The sequence below is a fragment of the Arvicanthis niloticus genome, chromosome 4, assembly GCF_011762505.2.
Source record: "Arvicanthis niloticus isolate mArvNil1 chromosome 4, mArvNil1.pat.X, whole genome shotgun sequence".
NCBI lineage: Eukaryota > Metazoa > Chordata > Mammalia > Rodentia > Muridae > Arvicanthis > Arvicanthis niloticus.
This window is the reverse complement of record NC_047661.1, coordinates 21,043,568-21,057,386: the sequence shown is the minus strand read 5'-3', so window position 1 is coordinate 21,057,386 and position 13,819 is coordinate 21,043,568. Positions and strand designations below refer to the sequence as shown.

General features: G+C 39.9%; 1 protein-coding gene across 4 annotated transcripts in view; it reads right to left on the bottom strand.

Annotated features, from left to right (window-relative positions):
- Window positions 1–4,323: 4,323 nt before the first annotated feature.
- The window catches only part of Atp11b (ATPase phospholipid transporting 11B (putative)), a 100,603-nt gene continuing 91,107 nt past the window's right edge, over window positions 4,324–13,819 (bottom strand). For 3 of the 4 annotated variants that reach the window (XR_004606608.2, XM_034499919.2, XM_076932284.1), the window contains 2 exons: window positions 12,100–12,233; window positions 4,324–5,487 (listed from right to left, as the gene is read on the bottom strand). Coding sequence is in view for 2 of the 4 variants with exons in the window: in XM_034499919.2 (XP_034355810.1) it covers window positions 5,406–5,487; window positions 12,100–12,233 (216 nt within the window). In the remaining 2 variants the exon portion in view is untranslated. Of the gene's footprint in view, window positions 5,488–12,097; window positions 12,234–13,819 lie in introns of those variants that run through there. The other variant, XM_076932285.1, reaches the window with a different exon arrangement.

Genomic DNA, 13,819 nt, shown 5'->3' with positions numbered 1-13,819 from the left:
AGACCCCTAAAGACTGCTTGCTGCCTCAGTTTCTGTGCACCCCTGTGAGCCCTGCTTAGCTGATTCTGAGGGCTGTATTCTTGGGGTGTTGTCAATTCTTTCTTCTCCTCTTTCACAGGGTCCCCAAGCTCTTAGGTGAGGGACCTGGTAGAGCTCTCCAATTCAGGGACTTCCCCCCACCCCCCAGTATTCAGCTGAGTCTCTGTATCTCTTCCCATCAGCTAGCTGTTGGAGGAAGCCTCTCTGATGACAATTGGGCTAGGCACTGATGTGACTTTAGCAGAATATCCTTAGGAATCATTTTATTGACTCCCCTGACCCTTGTCCTGTCTCTGGGCTATCCAGCCTCTGGTTCTTGGTCATCCAGGCAGTGTCAGGCCCCAAATTAGACCAGGCTTTAGTCGGCCACTCCCACAAATTCTGTGCCTTATTGCCCCAGCACATCTTGCAGGCAGGCTAGATTGTCGGTGGAAAGTCTGGTGGTTGGATTGGTATTCCAGTCCCATGGAATACCAACGTTGCCTGGTTGCAGAAGATGGCTGGTTCAGGATCCATATCCTCCTCCGTTACTAGGAGCCCTTGCTAGGTAGGGCCAACCTCATAGAATCTCAGGAGTTCCTACTGAACTAGGTCTCGACATTGCACCCCGCCATACTCTCCAATTCCAGCAATTTTCCCATACTCTCTCCTTCCACTCCTCCCTCCTCACCTGATCCTTCTTATTTCCATTGCCACTGGCCCTCAGACCCCTTGCAAAAATCTATTTTATTTCCCCACTCCCAGGGTGATCCATGTACCTTCCCCCTGAATTCTTTGTTACTTAGCCTCTCTGGGTCTGTGAATTGTAGCATGATTATCATTTAGCTAATATCTACTTATAAGTGAGTATATACCACGTTAGTCTTTCTGGGTCTGGGTTACCTAACTCTGGATGATTTTTCCTGCTTCCATCCATTTGCATGCAAATTTCATGATGTCAGTTTTAACAGCTAAGAGATACACCATTGTGTAATGTAACACATTTTCTGTATACATCCATCTGTTGAGGGACATCTAGGTTGTTTCCAGTTTCTGGCTATTCTGAATAAAGTTATGAGCATTGTTAAACAAGTGTTTTGGGGGTAGAATGGAGCGTCTTTTGGGTATATGCTCAAGAGTGGTATAGCTGGGTCTTGAAGCAGAGTGATTCCCGGTTTTCTGAGAAAGCACTAGATTGATTTCCATAGTGGTTGTGCAAGTTTGCATTCCCATCAGTAATGGAGGAGTGTTCCCCTTGCTCCACTTCCATGCCAGCATGAGCTGTTTCTTATGTTTTTGATCTTAACCATTCTGACAGATATAAGATGAAATCTCAAAAACTGGTTTTGATTTGCATTTCTCCGATGGCTAAGGATGCTGAATTTTTGGGTTTTGGCCTTTTACAAATAGAAAATTCTATTTAGATAATGTATCCCGTTTTTAATAGTATTATTTTATGTGTTTATAGTTTCACAAGTTCTTTATATAGTTTGGGTATTAGCCCTCTATGGGATGTGGAGTTGGTGAAAAGCTCTCCCCATTCAGTAGGCTGCCATTTTCTTTGGTTGATGGTGTCCTTTGCCTTACACAAGCTTTTCAGTTTCCTTTTATTAATCGTTGATCTTAGTGCCTGTGCTATTGGTGTTGTTTACAAAGTCTTTTCCTGTGCCAGTATGTTCAAGGCTATTCCTTACTTCCTCTATTAGGTACGGAGTATCTGGCTTTATGTTGAGGTCTTTGCTCCTCTTGAACTTGAATTTTGTAGTGCAGGGTGATTAATATGGATATTTGCATTCTTCTAATGCAGATAACATTTGTTGAAGATGCTTTTTCCATAGAGTGTTTCTGACGTCATAAAAAAAAAATCAGGTGTCTCTAGGTATGTGGATTTATGTTTGGGTCTTCATTCAATTGTGTTTGTTTTTATGCAAGTACCATGCTGTTTTTATTGTTATAGTTCTTTGGTACAACTTGAAACAGGGATGGTGATACCTCCAGCAGTTCTTCTGTTGTTCAGGATTTTTCTAGCTATCCTGTTTGTGTTACCATATGAGGCTGGGAATTATCCTTCCAAGGTCTGTAAAGAATTGTGTTGGATTTTTTTATGGAGATTGTATTGAATATGTAGACTGCTTTTGGTAGGATGTCCATTTTTTCGTAGGATTATTATTAATCCTACCAATCCAAAAGCACGGCAGATCTTTCCATGTTCTGATAGCGTCTCCAATTTCTTTCTTCAATGACTTGAAATTTTTAATCATACAAGTCGTTCACTTGTTTGGTTATTTCAAAAATATTTTCTATTATTTCTGGCTATTGTGAAAGGTGTTGTTTCCCTGACTTCTTTCTCAGTCTGTTTGTTATTTGTATATATGAAGACTACTGATTTTTGTGAGTTGGTCTTATATGCAGCCACTTTGCTGAAGGTATTTATTAGCTGTAGGAATGCCCAGGTAAAATTTTTGGGGTCATTTATGTACACTATCATATCATCTGCAAATGAAGATACTTTATCCTCCTTTCCCAGTGTGAAGACTTGTGATCTCATGTTTTCTTATTGCTCTAAGACTTCAGGTACTATATTTAATAGGTTTGGAGATAGTGGACAACCTTGTCTTGTTCCTGATTTTTGTGGAATTGCTTTGCATTTCTCTCAATTTAAGTTAGTGGCTATGTGTTTTCTGTAAACTTCCTTGTTTTCTACTTTGCTTGAGACAGGGTCTGATATTTCCTCTTGAACATACTAAGCTATCTATCCTCCAAGCTTTTAGGGATTTTGCTTTTTGTCTTTCATCAACAAGAACATGTGGGTTACAGATAGATAGTTAACAGGCCCAGCTTTAATGCAGGTGATCTCAACTGAGATATTCATACTTAAGTAGCAAGTGCTTTACCAGCTCCCCAGTCCCATAGTTACTCTTTGAAAAGCACTATTTCATGCTAGGCATGGTGCTGCACACCCTGAATCTCAGCACTCAGGAGGCAGAGACAGATGGCTTCCAAGGTCAGCCTGCTCTATGAAAGTTCCAGACCAGCCAGGACTACACTTAAGAAAGGAATCAGTGGAGGTTTTGTTTTTGTAGTATTCTGGTACTACAGAGTCAAACCCTATCTCAAAAAGAAGCCACCCCCCATATAGCCAGTGAAAGCCATGATATCCCTATATGATAATAGAGAGTAACTGGAAACTAACCTGAAGCAAGCTAGGATGAGCAGACAAAGGATGTGGTGTTGGGAATGGAATCTAGGTTTTCCAGGACTTTAGCCAAATAGTCTGCTACTGAGCTGTGTCCCAGCCCTATTCATTATTATGTAGAATACAGGCTGGGTGTCTAAGTTTATGCACCTTTTCTTAACCAAATCAAAATGGTGAATGCTCAAACTTACCCCCAAGCAACTCTGGCCATGGAGGCCAGTGGAGCTCTGCTCTGTCTATAGTCCGGTTCTATATTCACTGTCAATAAGCCATAAGACAGATGTAAAGCATGCCTACTCAATGTCATCATTGCATGCATGCTCTCTAAGACATTCTAGAACATAAAGCAGTATTATCTTCCTATCAACTATTCTACTGAATCTGTATGTAATATTTCATCTCTAGAACATGAGTTAAGTATCATCCTTTTAACATATTTCCAGAATAGTAGGTTATTCTAAATATAATCCTGTAATGTCTAAATTCAAAAAAGGAGTTGTTTATGAAAATTAGTACTCAGCGACCATGGATAATCTAATATCCTTCAATCAGTGAAACAGATAAGCAGACAGTTAATCTGTAACACACAGTCAGTCATCATTTTCACTCTGTGATTCTTGACTTAGCCGCAGCGAAGGCCAGAAGTCCCACTCACGAAGGAGGAGGGACTGGAGAGCTGCATAGTCATCTTCGAGCAACTACCATCTTCTCAAGAGAACCTGACAAAGCCTCGCCGGACTCTTTCCTGCCATCTTAGGTGTGCATACAATCACATGCTTAGAACTAGGTGGTAGTAGTAATAATCATTCACAACTCTTAAAACATTATACATAAAACAAATAATACTGAGTCTCACTGATAGATCTACCTGGAAACTAGAATTTGGGATTCAAGGAATTAAGACTCATGTGATTAAGACTCATCTGATTAGTCATTCATAGTGCATTAACTTATTGCTGATAAAGTTCTTTTGCTGGCAAACACTTAGCATTTTAGACGGTTTCATTTTCATTCAATAACCATACCTGATAATATACCTTACAATGAGGCATAAGCATAATTCACTGTATTGTGGCAGTCTGTCTTCAAGTAGATAACATGCAATAACAGAATTTTTAACAAAAGTCCTTTATTCTGAAGGCTGGTTTACAGCAAGTCAAGAGCAATTCTAAGTGGGCCAAAGAAAGACTTTATGGCTTATATTTCAATTTATTTAATTAAATATATTTGCAATATTTAAATACTGTCCAAACTTGTTTTTTATTGATACAATTGAACTTTACAATATTGTCATAAAACTAAGAACAGAGTCAGGAAGGTAATTGTGGGTGGGGAAGGGGGTGTGGTTGGGTTGAAATATATTAGCCAGGTTGAAGCATGCAAGAGACAAGACAGACGCAGTAAATTAATATGACAGTGGTACTGAATTTACCCACTACAAGTTTACATACTCGGCCACAAAAATATTAGCAAACACCAATTTGAAGTCTAGTGAATGGCCCTAACTCTGACTTGGACATGAGATGCAAAACTCCCTTTGCACTTGTAGGATTAGCTTCACTGGTTGTATTACAACATTGTTAAAGAAGTTGGTGTCAGGATAAGCTTAATACCCACACTGCACAAGACAATGGTTAGAAACGTGCTCTCCTAGTTGCTCTGTGACTTAAAAAGCACTAATGGATTAACCACACAGGTCACTGAAGGACCAAAATTCCTTAATATTCACATTAACTTTCCCCACGAAAAGCTTCAAATGTAATCTAATAAAAAAAATAGAGTTCTCAAGGCAAATCGTTAGCATAATTTACAGAAGCAGATTTAAATAGAAGAGTCCCAAACCACACTCATCCCAAAGTATACATAACCAAGAGTGACCCTTTTCTCTACCTTGATATTAAAGTATAGTGGCCTCAGCAAAGGCTGCAATGCTACTAGAAGTCCCATGAGCAGAAGGGACAAACCAGACAAAGAGATTGTTAATATCTCTTTATTTCCAAATTTTTATATATTCACATTCAAATTAAAGAGGAAAAAGACGGGTTCATGTAACTGCCCGTTTCCCAGGGACTCAGAGAAAGCCTCAACTCCTCCAGAGTTACTTTCAGAAAGTAACTGGCCTTTTACAACAGGATGGTGACCACAAATCTGAGGACAAGTGAACTTGTTCCCACAAAGTCCTACTGTCCCTTTAACAAGCAGATGAGTCCATTGGCGAGAGAGTCAAGATGCTCCTGTCATTGGTATAGAATGTATCCGATGCATTCCACAACCTGAAAGGAACAATAAGAGAAAAGTTTGGCTCACTATAATCAATGTTCAGTTGAAAACCAAAACAAAACCAGGACCTAAAGTAAAATGTAGGACTAAAAAATTAAATTTTAAAATAATCACTGATTCATTTCTAAATGCTAAAGAGTTCTTCAGATTAGCAGTGAATCCTACTCTAGATTATACAAAAACTTGAGAAAAATTATGCTGTAGTCATACAGAAATTAGCTCCAATCTATGCATTATCAGTGCCAGTTTCTAGGTAGTAAACATAATGTGCTTTTGAAATCTTAATATCTCAATAAAAAGTAAGTATACTATTAAGATTGCACATAGCCAGGTGCTAGGTGCTAGGGAGATGGATGCAAGGGAGCTGACAGTGTCTGTCATGCAAACAGAGAACATGTTTGGACTCACGGCATCTACATAAGAAGCTGAGCATGGCTGTGTGAGCCTGGGATGCCAGCACTGGAGGGCAGAGATAAGCAGGTCCCACAGACTCACTGGTGAGCAGCCCTACCAAGTGGGTGAGTACTGGGTTGAGAGACACAAGGTGAACAACTGAAGAAGGCACTAACTCCTACCTCTGCTTTACACACACACACACACACACACCACACATAAACAGCAAAAGTAAAAAAAATGTTTAGTTTTATTGAAAAATAAACTTGTATTTTAACATTAGAGAAAAACAAACAAAGCTACCAAAAGCCTTGGAATGAAATTGTGAACATTCATATTATCGGTCACTTCTTTTCAGGTATAAATTCTACTGTAAGGATTCCAACTTAATTAGCCAGAATGTCATAAATAGTTAGCATCGGAGGGCATAAAAGACACTTGCAGATTTTCACTAGTATAACAAGGTAACTACTAGATGATTGACAGACAAGGCCTTAAACTAAGCAATTCAATATCATACTTACATTTGCCATTTTCAATTACCTTGAATTAACTTAAGATGAAGTAATAACTCCATTAAACAGACTGCCATGCCTAAAACACATACTCTTAGCCCAAGAACAGTATTAAATAAAATTTAAAAAAACCTGAAAGCACATAACTTTAAACACATAGCACGCAGCTCCTACTAGGGTCTCCACCTTCCTCCGACAGGGTTAAAGCTAGAAGCTCTGACTCATTTGTATCCAGCATCTTGTTTCTCAATGATTCTCTGTGTATGTAACTTAAGCTTAAGTCAGTGGCCAGGCAAGCAAACACAATTACAGAAAGTAAGTATTGATCTAAGAGTTGTCTCATCTTCATAGTTTACAGAAAAGCCTGGGACCCTCCACCTTGACTTAAGGAGGGTCTTGTTTACAATGCTCAAGCACAGAGAACACAAATCTGGCAGGTACTAGGCAGACCACATAAAGTAAACAAAAGTAAGAATATGACTATCTCTTGCTGAGTATGGCAATCTGTATGTAGAAAACTAAAAATAGATCACTCATTGGCACAGGGGGAAATTTCCTAAACAGAATTCCAAGGGTTCAGGCACTAAAATCAAGAATTGATAAACAGGACCTCATGAAACTGGAAAGCTTCTGTAAGGCAAAAGACATAGTCAATAGGTCAAATTGGCAACCTACAGATTGGGAAAAAGTCTTCACTAATCCTCTATCTGACAGAGGGCTAATAGCAAAAATATATAAATAAAGAACTCAAGAAGCTAACCTACAAAAACCAACAAACAACCCAATCAAAAAATGGGGTATAGAACTAAACAGAGAACTCACAACAGAGGACTCTGGAATGGCTGAGAAGCACTTAAAGAAATGTTCAAAGTTCTTAGTCATCAGGGAAATGCAAATCAGAACAACCCTGAGATTCCACATTACATCAATCAGAATGGCTAAGATCAAAACCTCAGGTGATAGCACATGTTGGCAAGGATGTGGAGAAGAGGAACATTCCTCCATTGCTGGTGTGATTGTGAACTGGTACAACCACTCTGGAAATCAATCTGGAGGTTCCTCAGAAAATTGGAAATAGCTCTACCTGAAGACCCAGCTATAACCACTCTTGGGCATATACCCAAAAGATGCCCCACCATGCCACAAGGACACATGCTCCACTAAGGTCATAATGGCCTTGTTTGTGACAGCCAGAAGCTGGAAACAACCCAGATGTCCCACAACAGAAGAATGGATACAGAAAATGTGGTTCATCTACACAATGGAATACTACTCAGCTATTAAGAAGGAAGACCTCCTGAGTTTTGCAGGCAAATGGATAGAACTAGAAAATATCATCCTGAGTGAGGTAACTCAGACCCAAAAGGGTATGCATGGTATGTACTCACTAATAAGTGGATATTAATTAGCCAAAAAGAGTAGAGAATTCCCAGGATATAGTCCACAGAACTCAAGAAGCCAAAGGGACCAAGTGAGGATGCCCCAATCCCACTTGGGAAGGAGAAGAAAGCAATCACAGGAAATGGGGGAAGGAACCTGGATGAGAAAGGAAACAGGGAAAGGGAAAGGGGAACATGATTAGGTATTGGGGTGTGTGTGGTTCAGAACAGGACTGAAGCCCTGAGGGCCAGCAGAAGGGAACAGTATTCTTTTAACTATAACTGCCCATACCCCAATGGAGTTGAATGTTAAATTCTAATCAGCAGGAAGCCTTCATTAGTTTTTCCTCTTTGCAAACACTGCTTACACAGAGTATCCCTTTGTTTTTCATCTTTTCAAAACAACACATGCATACATTCGTGTTAAATGTCACCTTGGAGGAATATTTAACACCTGAAACACCAATTAGCTGATGATTTCTTTCTTCCCCTCATGCTCTCTTCCCAGGGCCTTCAGCATGCTAGGAACGTGCCTTACCAGTCAACTACATAAGCCATCCCTGTCTGTCTTTTGAATTTTGAGGCAGGCTCACTCTAAGTTATCTAGGCAGACCTTGAACTTGGCAACTCTGCCTCCTCTGCTTGCCAAGTGCTGAGGCTGCCAGTGTAGATTATGATGATAGTTAAAGTATTAACTGGCAACTTGACAATCTGGAATCATCAAGGAGATGACCTGTGGGCATGTCTGTAGAATTATCCTGATTACATTAATTGATGGAAAACTGAAACTGTGTGGGACCATAGCCTTCAGCAGGGGATCCTAGACTGTATAAAATGGAAAACAAAAGACAAACAACAACATGAGCAGAGCAAGAGCATGCACTCATCTGTTTCCTGACTATGGAGGCAATGTGACCAGCTGCTTTAAGTTTCTTCTACCTTGAATGCCCTGCCATGATGAACTACGCCCCTGAACTATAAGCAGAATAAGCACTTTCTTATGTAAGCTGCTTTTGTCAGAGGTTCAATAACATTAATAGGAAACAAAACTAGGGCAGTCACAATGCCAGGCCTTTGGTTTTTTTTTTTTTTTTTTTTTTTTTTTTAAAGAGTCTCATTAAGTGGTTCAGCCTCAAACTAAGATGCCCTTGTCTGAAATTTCCAAGTACCTACAACTGACAATAGGTTATTTTTAAAAATGTTTTATTTAGTTAGTTTTTATTATGGCTGGAAGCAAAAATTCACAGAGATGTCAGTCAGTGCTGAAATGTAGCTCCTTAGGATAGAACATGGTATATGCCCTTTACACAGCACCATGCTCTCCCTTGGAAACTGAACTTTCTGTAGGATATACTCCCTTAACATAAGTTAAAAAATGCACTAAGTACTTCGTGTCTGGATAGTAAGAACTCAGCAGACAGGTCCATGTGCATAGGAAGTCGTTCTGTCTCCAGAGACACTCAATATTGTTAAAGGTAAAGCAGCCCTGAGTTGCCACATCATTTTTTTTTTTTTCTTTTGGTTTTTCGAGAGAGGGTTTCTCTGTATAGCCCTGGCTGTCCTGTAACTCACTCTGTAGACCAGGCTGGCCTTGAACTCAGAAATCCACCTGCCTCTGCCTCCCAAGTGCTGGGATTAAAGGCGTGCACCACCACTACCAGGCTGAGTTGCCACATCTTATACTGGAGGGCTCAGCCTTGCCCTGTCCCTTCACACTGGACATGAGACACAATGTAGAATAAAGGCTGTTCCATATCAAAACATAAATGCTAAAACTATTTCCTACATATATGTAGAAGCTATGACTGCTAGAGGTTGACACAGTGGGCTACAGTACACACAGCCTCTGAAAACACCAATCAGCTCTGTGCCTTGTGAACATCTGCACGGACTTTTTGGATTGCTCAGCAAGAAGGAGGAGAAAATGACAACGGCAATCAAAGGGACAACCTGAGATGCTGACAGCCCTGAAAGACATTTGGTGCCTATCAGATAAAGAATTAATTACTAAAGCAAACATTTTATTAGGAAAAATCACCTTAGAAAAAAGAATACAGCATAATTCTCAGCAAACAGAAATGTTGACAGTAATAACCACCTTTAAGAAGACATGCTGAAATAAATCCAATAACTCCCAGGCACATTCCCAGGGGGACAGTTAGAAAAATAGCAGTTCAAAGGACAGGGACACAGAACCTACAACTGATTGTAAGAAAGCAAGAGTATATAGAAAGGAGGGGGGCTCATTTAAATTAATTCTGTTGTTGTGGATAGCCCTGGTCTTATATTTTGATGCTAATTCCACTTTTAGGGAGGGGCTGCAGAGGAGGAGTGAATCAGTACACAGGTGACTTCTTGTGAACCTTCTGCCCACCTTAATTTGTAAAATAAAGGCTAGAGCTGGTAATTGGGCAGTGGGAGGAGAGGTGGAGCAGAAAAGTTTGGGGGAGAGGGAGAGAGAGGAAGGAGAAAGGAGGAGAGGCTGAGATGGCAGCAGATGTTCTTGTCTCTGGCAGTTATTCATATCAGGTTAGGTAATTGAGTTAACAATTCTAATTGTGTGGGCATCTTGTGGATTGAGTATTTGCTGATATATAAATCTATTTGGTTAATCTTAAGCATTAAGAGTCTTCTTTCTACCAAGTACTGCGAGATGGTGGTGGAATTGCACCAGGGCCCACGTCTAGAACCATGGACGCCATAGAGCTGACTGGTGGAGGCAGCAGCCATGCCAACATTTCATGGGTCTGGCAGGTGCCATGGGAACATGGTGGCAGTTGGGAGCTAGCTGGAAAAAGCTGTGCTGCCTTTTCTAATACCTCCCACAACATTCTAGTCTTTTTAATCACTGGCGAGTATATGTATTTCTACTAAAGACAATTTCCTACTGAAGTAAAAACTATGTATAAGTTTTAATATACTATCTTAATCTAAACTCCGTCTAGGTGCCATGCAATAAAGAATGTCATTAGGTAAAGTAATAGTGTAAGACCTTTCTGAAATATCTTTTGGGAAAACTATTACCCAGGAACATGAGAGAACCATCTTATTCTCTTTTAACATCTGTGTTTAAGACACCAACATCCCAATACATTTATCTGTTCACTGTAGCCCATTATACACAATGAAGCTACTCTGACATTCAGAAGTATTTTGGATCATAATGCCATATTCAAGTCAGAATAAATGAGGCTAAATCCATAGGCAATGTATTTACAAAGTCATGGCAAAGCTAAAGATAAAGTAAGTTGAGAAGTTCATAAGAAACTACATTTCATATTATGGGAATAATATCACACCTGTTATTTTTCAAAATGTAAAGCTAACCAAATATTAAAAGTAATTTCCCCAAAGGACAGACAGACTGCTTCATTTGTACCTTGCCCCTAGCATATTCCCAGGCTCTCTTACGCCACTAATTTGTAGAAGGTCTTATCATTCCCATGACTAACACCCAGTACACTGCTGCTTTGACTTGGGGAAGTGGTGTATGACCAAGCACAGATGCTATTTCACTCTCGAGTACCTAATAATCACATGCACTTTGGGTAAACATAAAGAAATTTTTAAAAAGAAGAATTTTAACTGCTATTTACACTGAAATAGATTTTTGGATGATGAACAAGCTGTGATAAATCTAATTAAGAGATAGACAAGAATAGACAAAAAAAAAAAAAAAAAAAAAAAAAAAAACCAAAAAAACCAGAGATTCTTCTGATCCATAATTTATCAAAGTTATCATTAGTAGCATTGTTAAAACCTGTTTGGACATTAACTTTTAATTGGCCAATAAATGCCAAATAAAGGAATCTTAAAATCAAAACTCATTTTAAAACTTCATTACAGACATCTTGGGAAGGAACATGGAGCAGAAGAGCCTTTCCTGTGTAGCCCTGAAAGGCTGACTCGCTTTGGGGAACAAAGGTGAAGAATGAGGAAAGCAGAGGTGTTTGCCGTTGAGTGTGGAGGTTATTTTTGTAATCACAAAAAGCGGTAGGAAAGCAACAGTGAAAACCAACCCTCTAGCAGAGAATAAAAACCGGAGCACAGGTGAAATAATAATGAAAACAGTTGTACGCCAAGGAACAGCGCCATTCATGCTGTCCACCGCAGCTTAGAGAGGTAAAAGCAGTAACTCCTTCATGGGGGACAGTCTCCTAAAGATGCCTTCCCTTCCTCTGAGTGAAAGGAGCAAACCACAAAGCTACAAAGTGGCATCTACGAATCAAGGAGCGACTGCTGTGACTCCACGGCAGGCCCTGCTTCACTGGGTCTCATCTGCAGCACCGGCGGCCACACGGTGGAATCAATGTCACACCTGCTGATATGGTTGGGACTACACCGTCCTATGACTCGTTCCAGCATTCTTCCAACAGATGCGCACGGGGTCTCTCCTTCTGGGAAACAGCATATGGAGTCCAAGCACTTGATGCTTGAATGTGCTTCAGCAAGCTGCGGAAGAAGAATAAGTTAGCTACTCACAGATGGACCTTACAAAACCACTAAGAAATCAAAGCAAGTACTTTAAAACTGAAAGTGACTGATATAAACACACACAGTTTACTGCATATGGAATGTACAGAACTCTTAGAGTATAATCATATATAAACATTTAAAACCGTTCTGTTCTAATCAGAAGCCTAGGTAACTAATGGTATAAAAAATTAATAGACAGGAACCTCTGTCTGCAAAGGTTTATTATTTTGCCACTTCATAATTTGTTATGGTCAAGTGGCCTTATGTCAACTGCTTAGGAAGGCAGTGCACTCTACTCTATCTTTGGAGTTCCTGCAATTCTGATTGAAGAACAAATGCCCAGCAACTGACAACAGTGGAGTATAAAACTATCTTGAAGACTGGGAAATAACAATCTGGCAGGACCTAGAGTAAGATTGACAATATAGTAAGAACCTTAGTAGCATTTCTTATGTGCCAAAACCAAATATCCAACAAATTGCTATTCCATCCTCATTTACCTTACGTGCTGAACAGCTCTAAGGTGCCGCCCATGCCCATTAGCAACTTATGTTTTTTTTTTTTTCAAATAGTGAGCAGGTGGCACATGGATCAAAATTTGTCAAGCAAACTTATAGTACTATTAAGATTTAAACTTAAATTTATCAGATTTCTAAGATTTCTGATTTAGGCATAAATAGGCCCAGCAAGATAACTCAATTCAATAATGCAACAACTTTAATTATTAAAATGAGGGTTAATGGTCTGACCACATGGCTCAATGAATCCCAACCCTAGTTTTGCTGTCAAAAAGTTCTCTCTCCCTCTCTCTTCCTCCCTTTACTCCCTACCCCCACCTTCTCTCTTTCTCGGCAAGCTCGCACTCACTAGTCCTGGATGGCTTGGAACTCAGTGAGTAGATTAGGCTGGCTTTGAAATCACAAAGATCTACCTCCATGTTCTGAGTGCAAGTTTACAAATTTACCTGGATTAAGTTTTCCTTATGCATATAATGTCCTGTATGACACATCGTTAGAAGATACGGAGGAGAAGAAGAGAATAAAGCTGGTAGAGCTCATGTCTACAAGGTTGGGAGTCACCGTGTGCCATGTGAGGATGGGAACAGAGGAGAGGACACTGGACAGAGACAGGTGGGAGTGTAAATAACCGGGTATTTGAAAGGCAAGCCAATGGTGGAGTGCTACAACGTCCATGTATGGAGACCTGACTAGTCCAAGCAGTGGGAGGTAGAGCAGGGTTTCTTGTTTGGTAAGTGTCTGGCTGCACCTGAACCCTGGGCTCTGCTAAGCCCTGAGAAAGCAAACCTCACATGTTCTTTAGTCTAGTCATCCTTGTTTTAGGACTTAGTTTAACGCAACACTGCTTTAAGTGTGTTCTGTGAGATGTTTACATAATCACTTCATTTTTAAAAGGAGAGGGTTTCTATGACTAAATAAGTACCTTGGAAAACACTACTCCAGCAAAGCTTCAAACAGGCCTTGAGACTGTCAGGAAATGTGCTTAAGTCTCGGCACCATCATTCTACAATCTGTGTCACTTTTTTCACACAACATATTTTGATC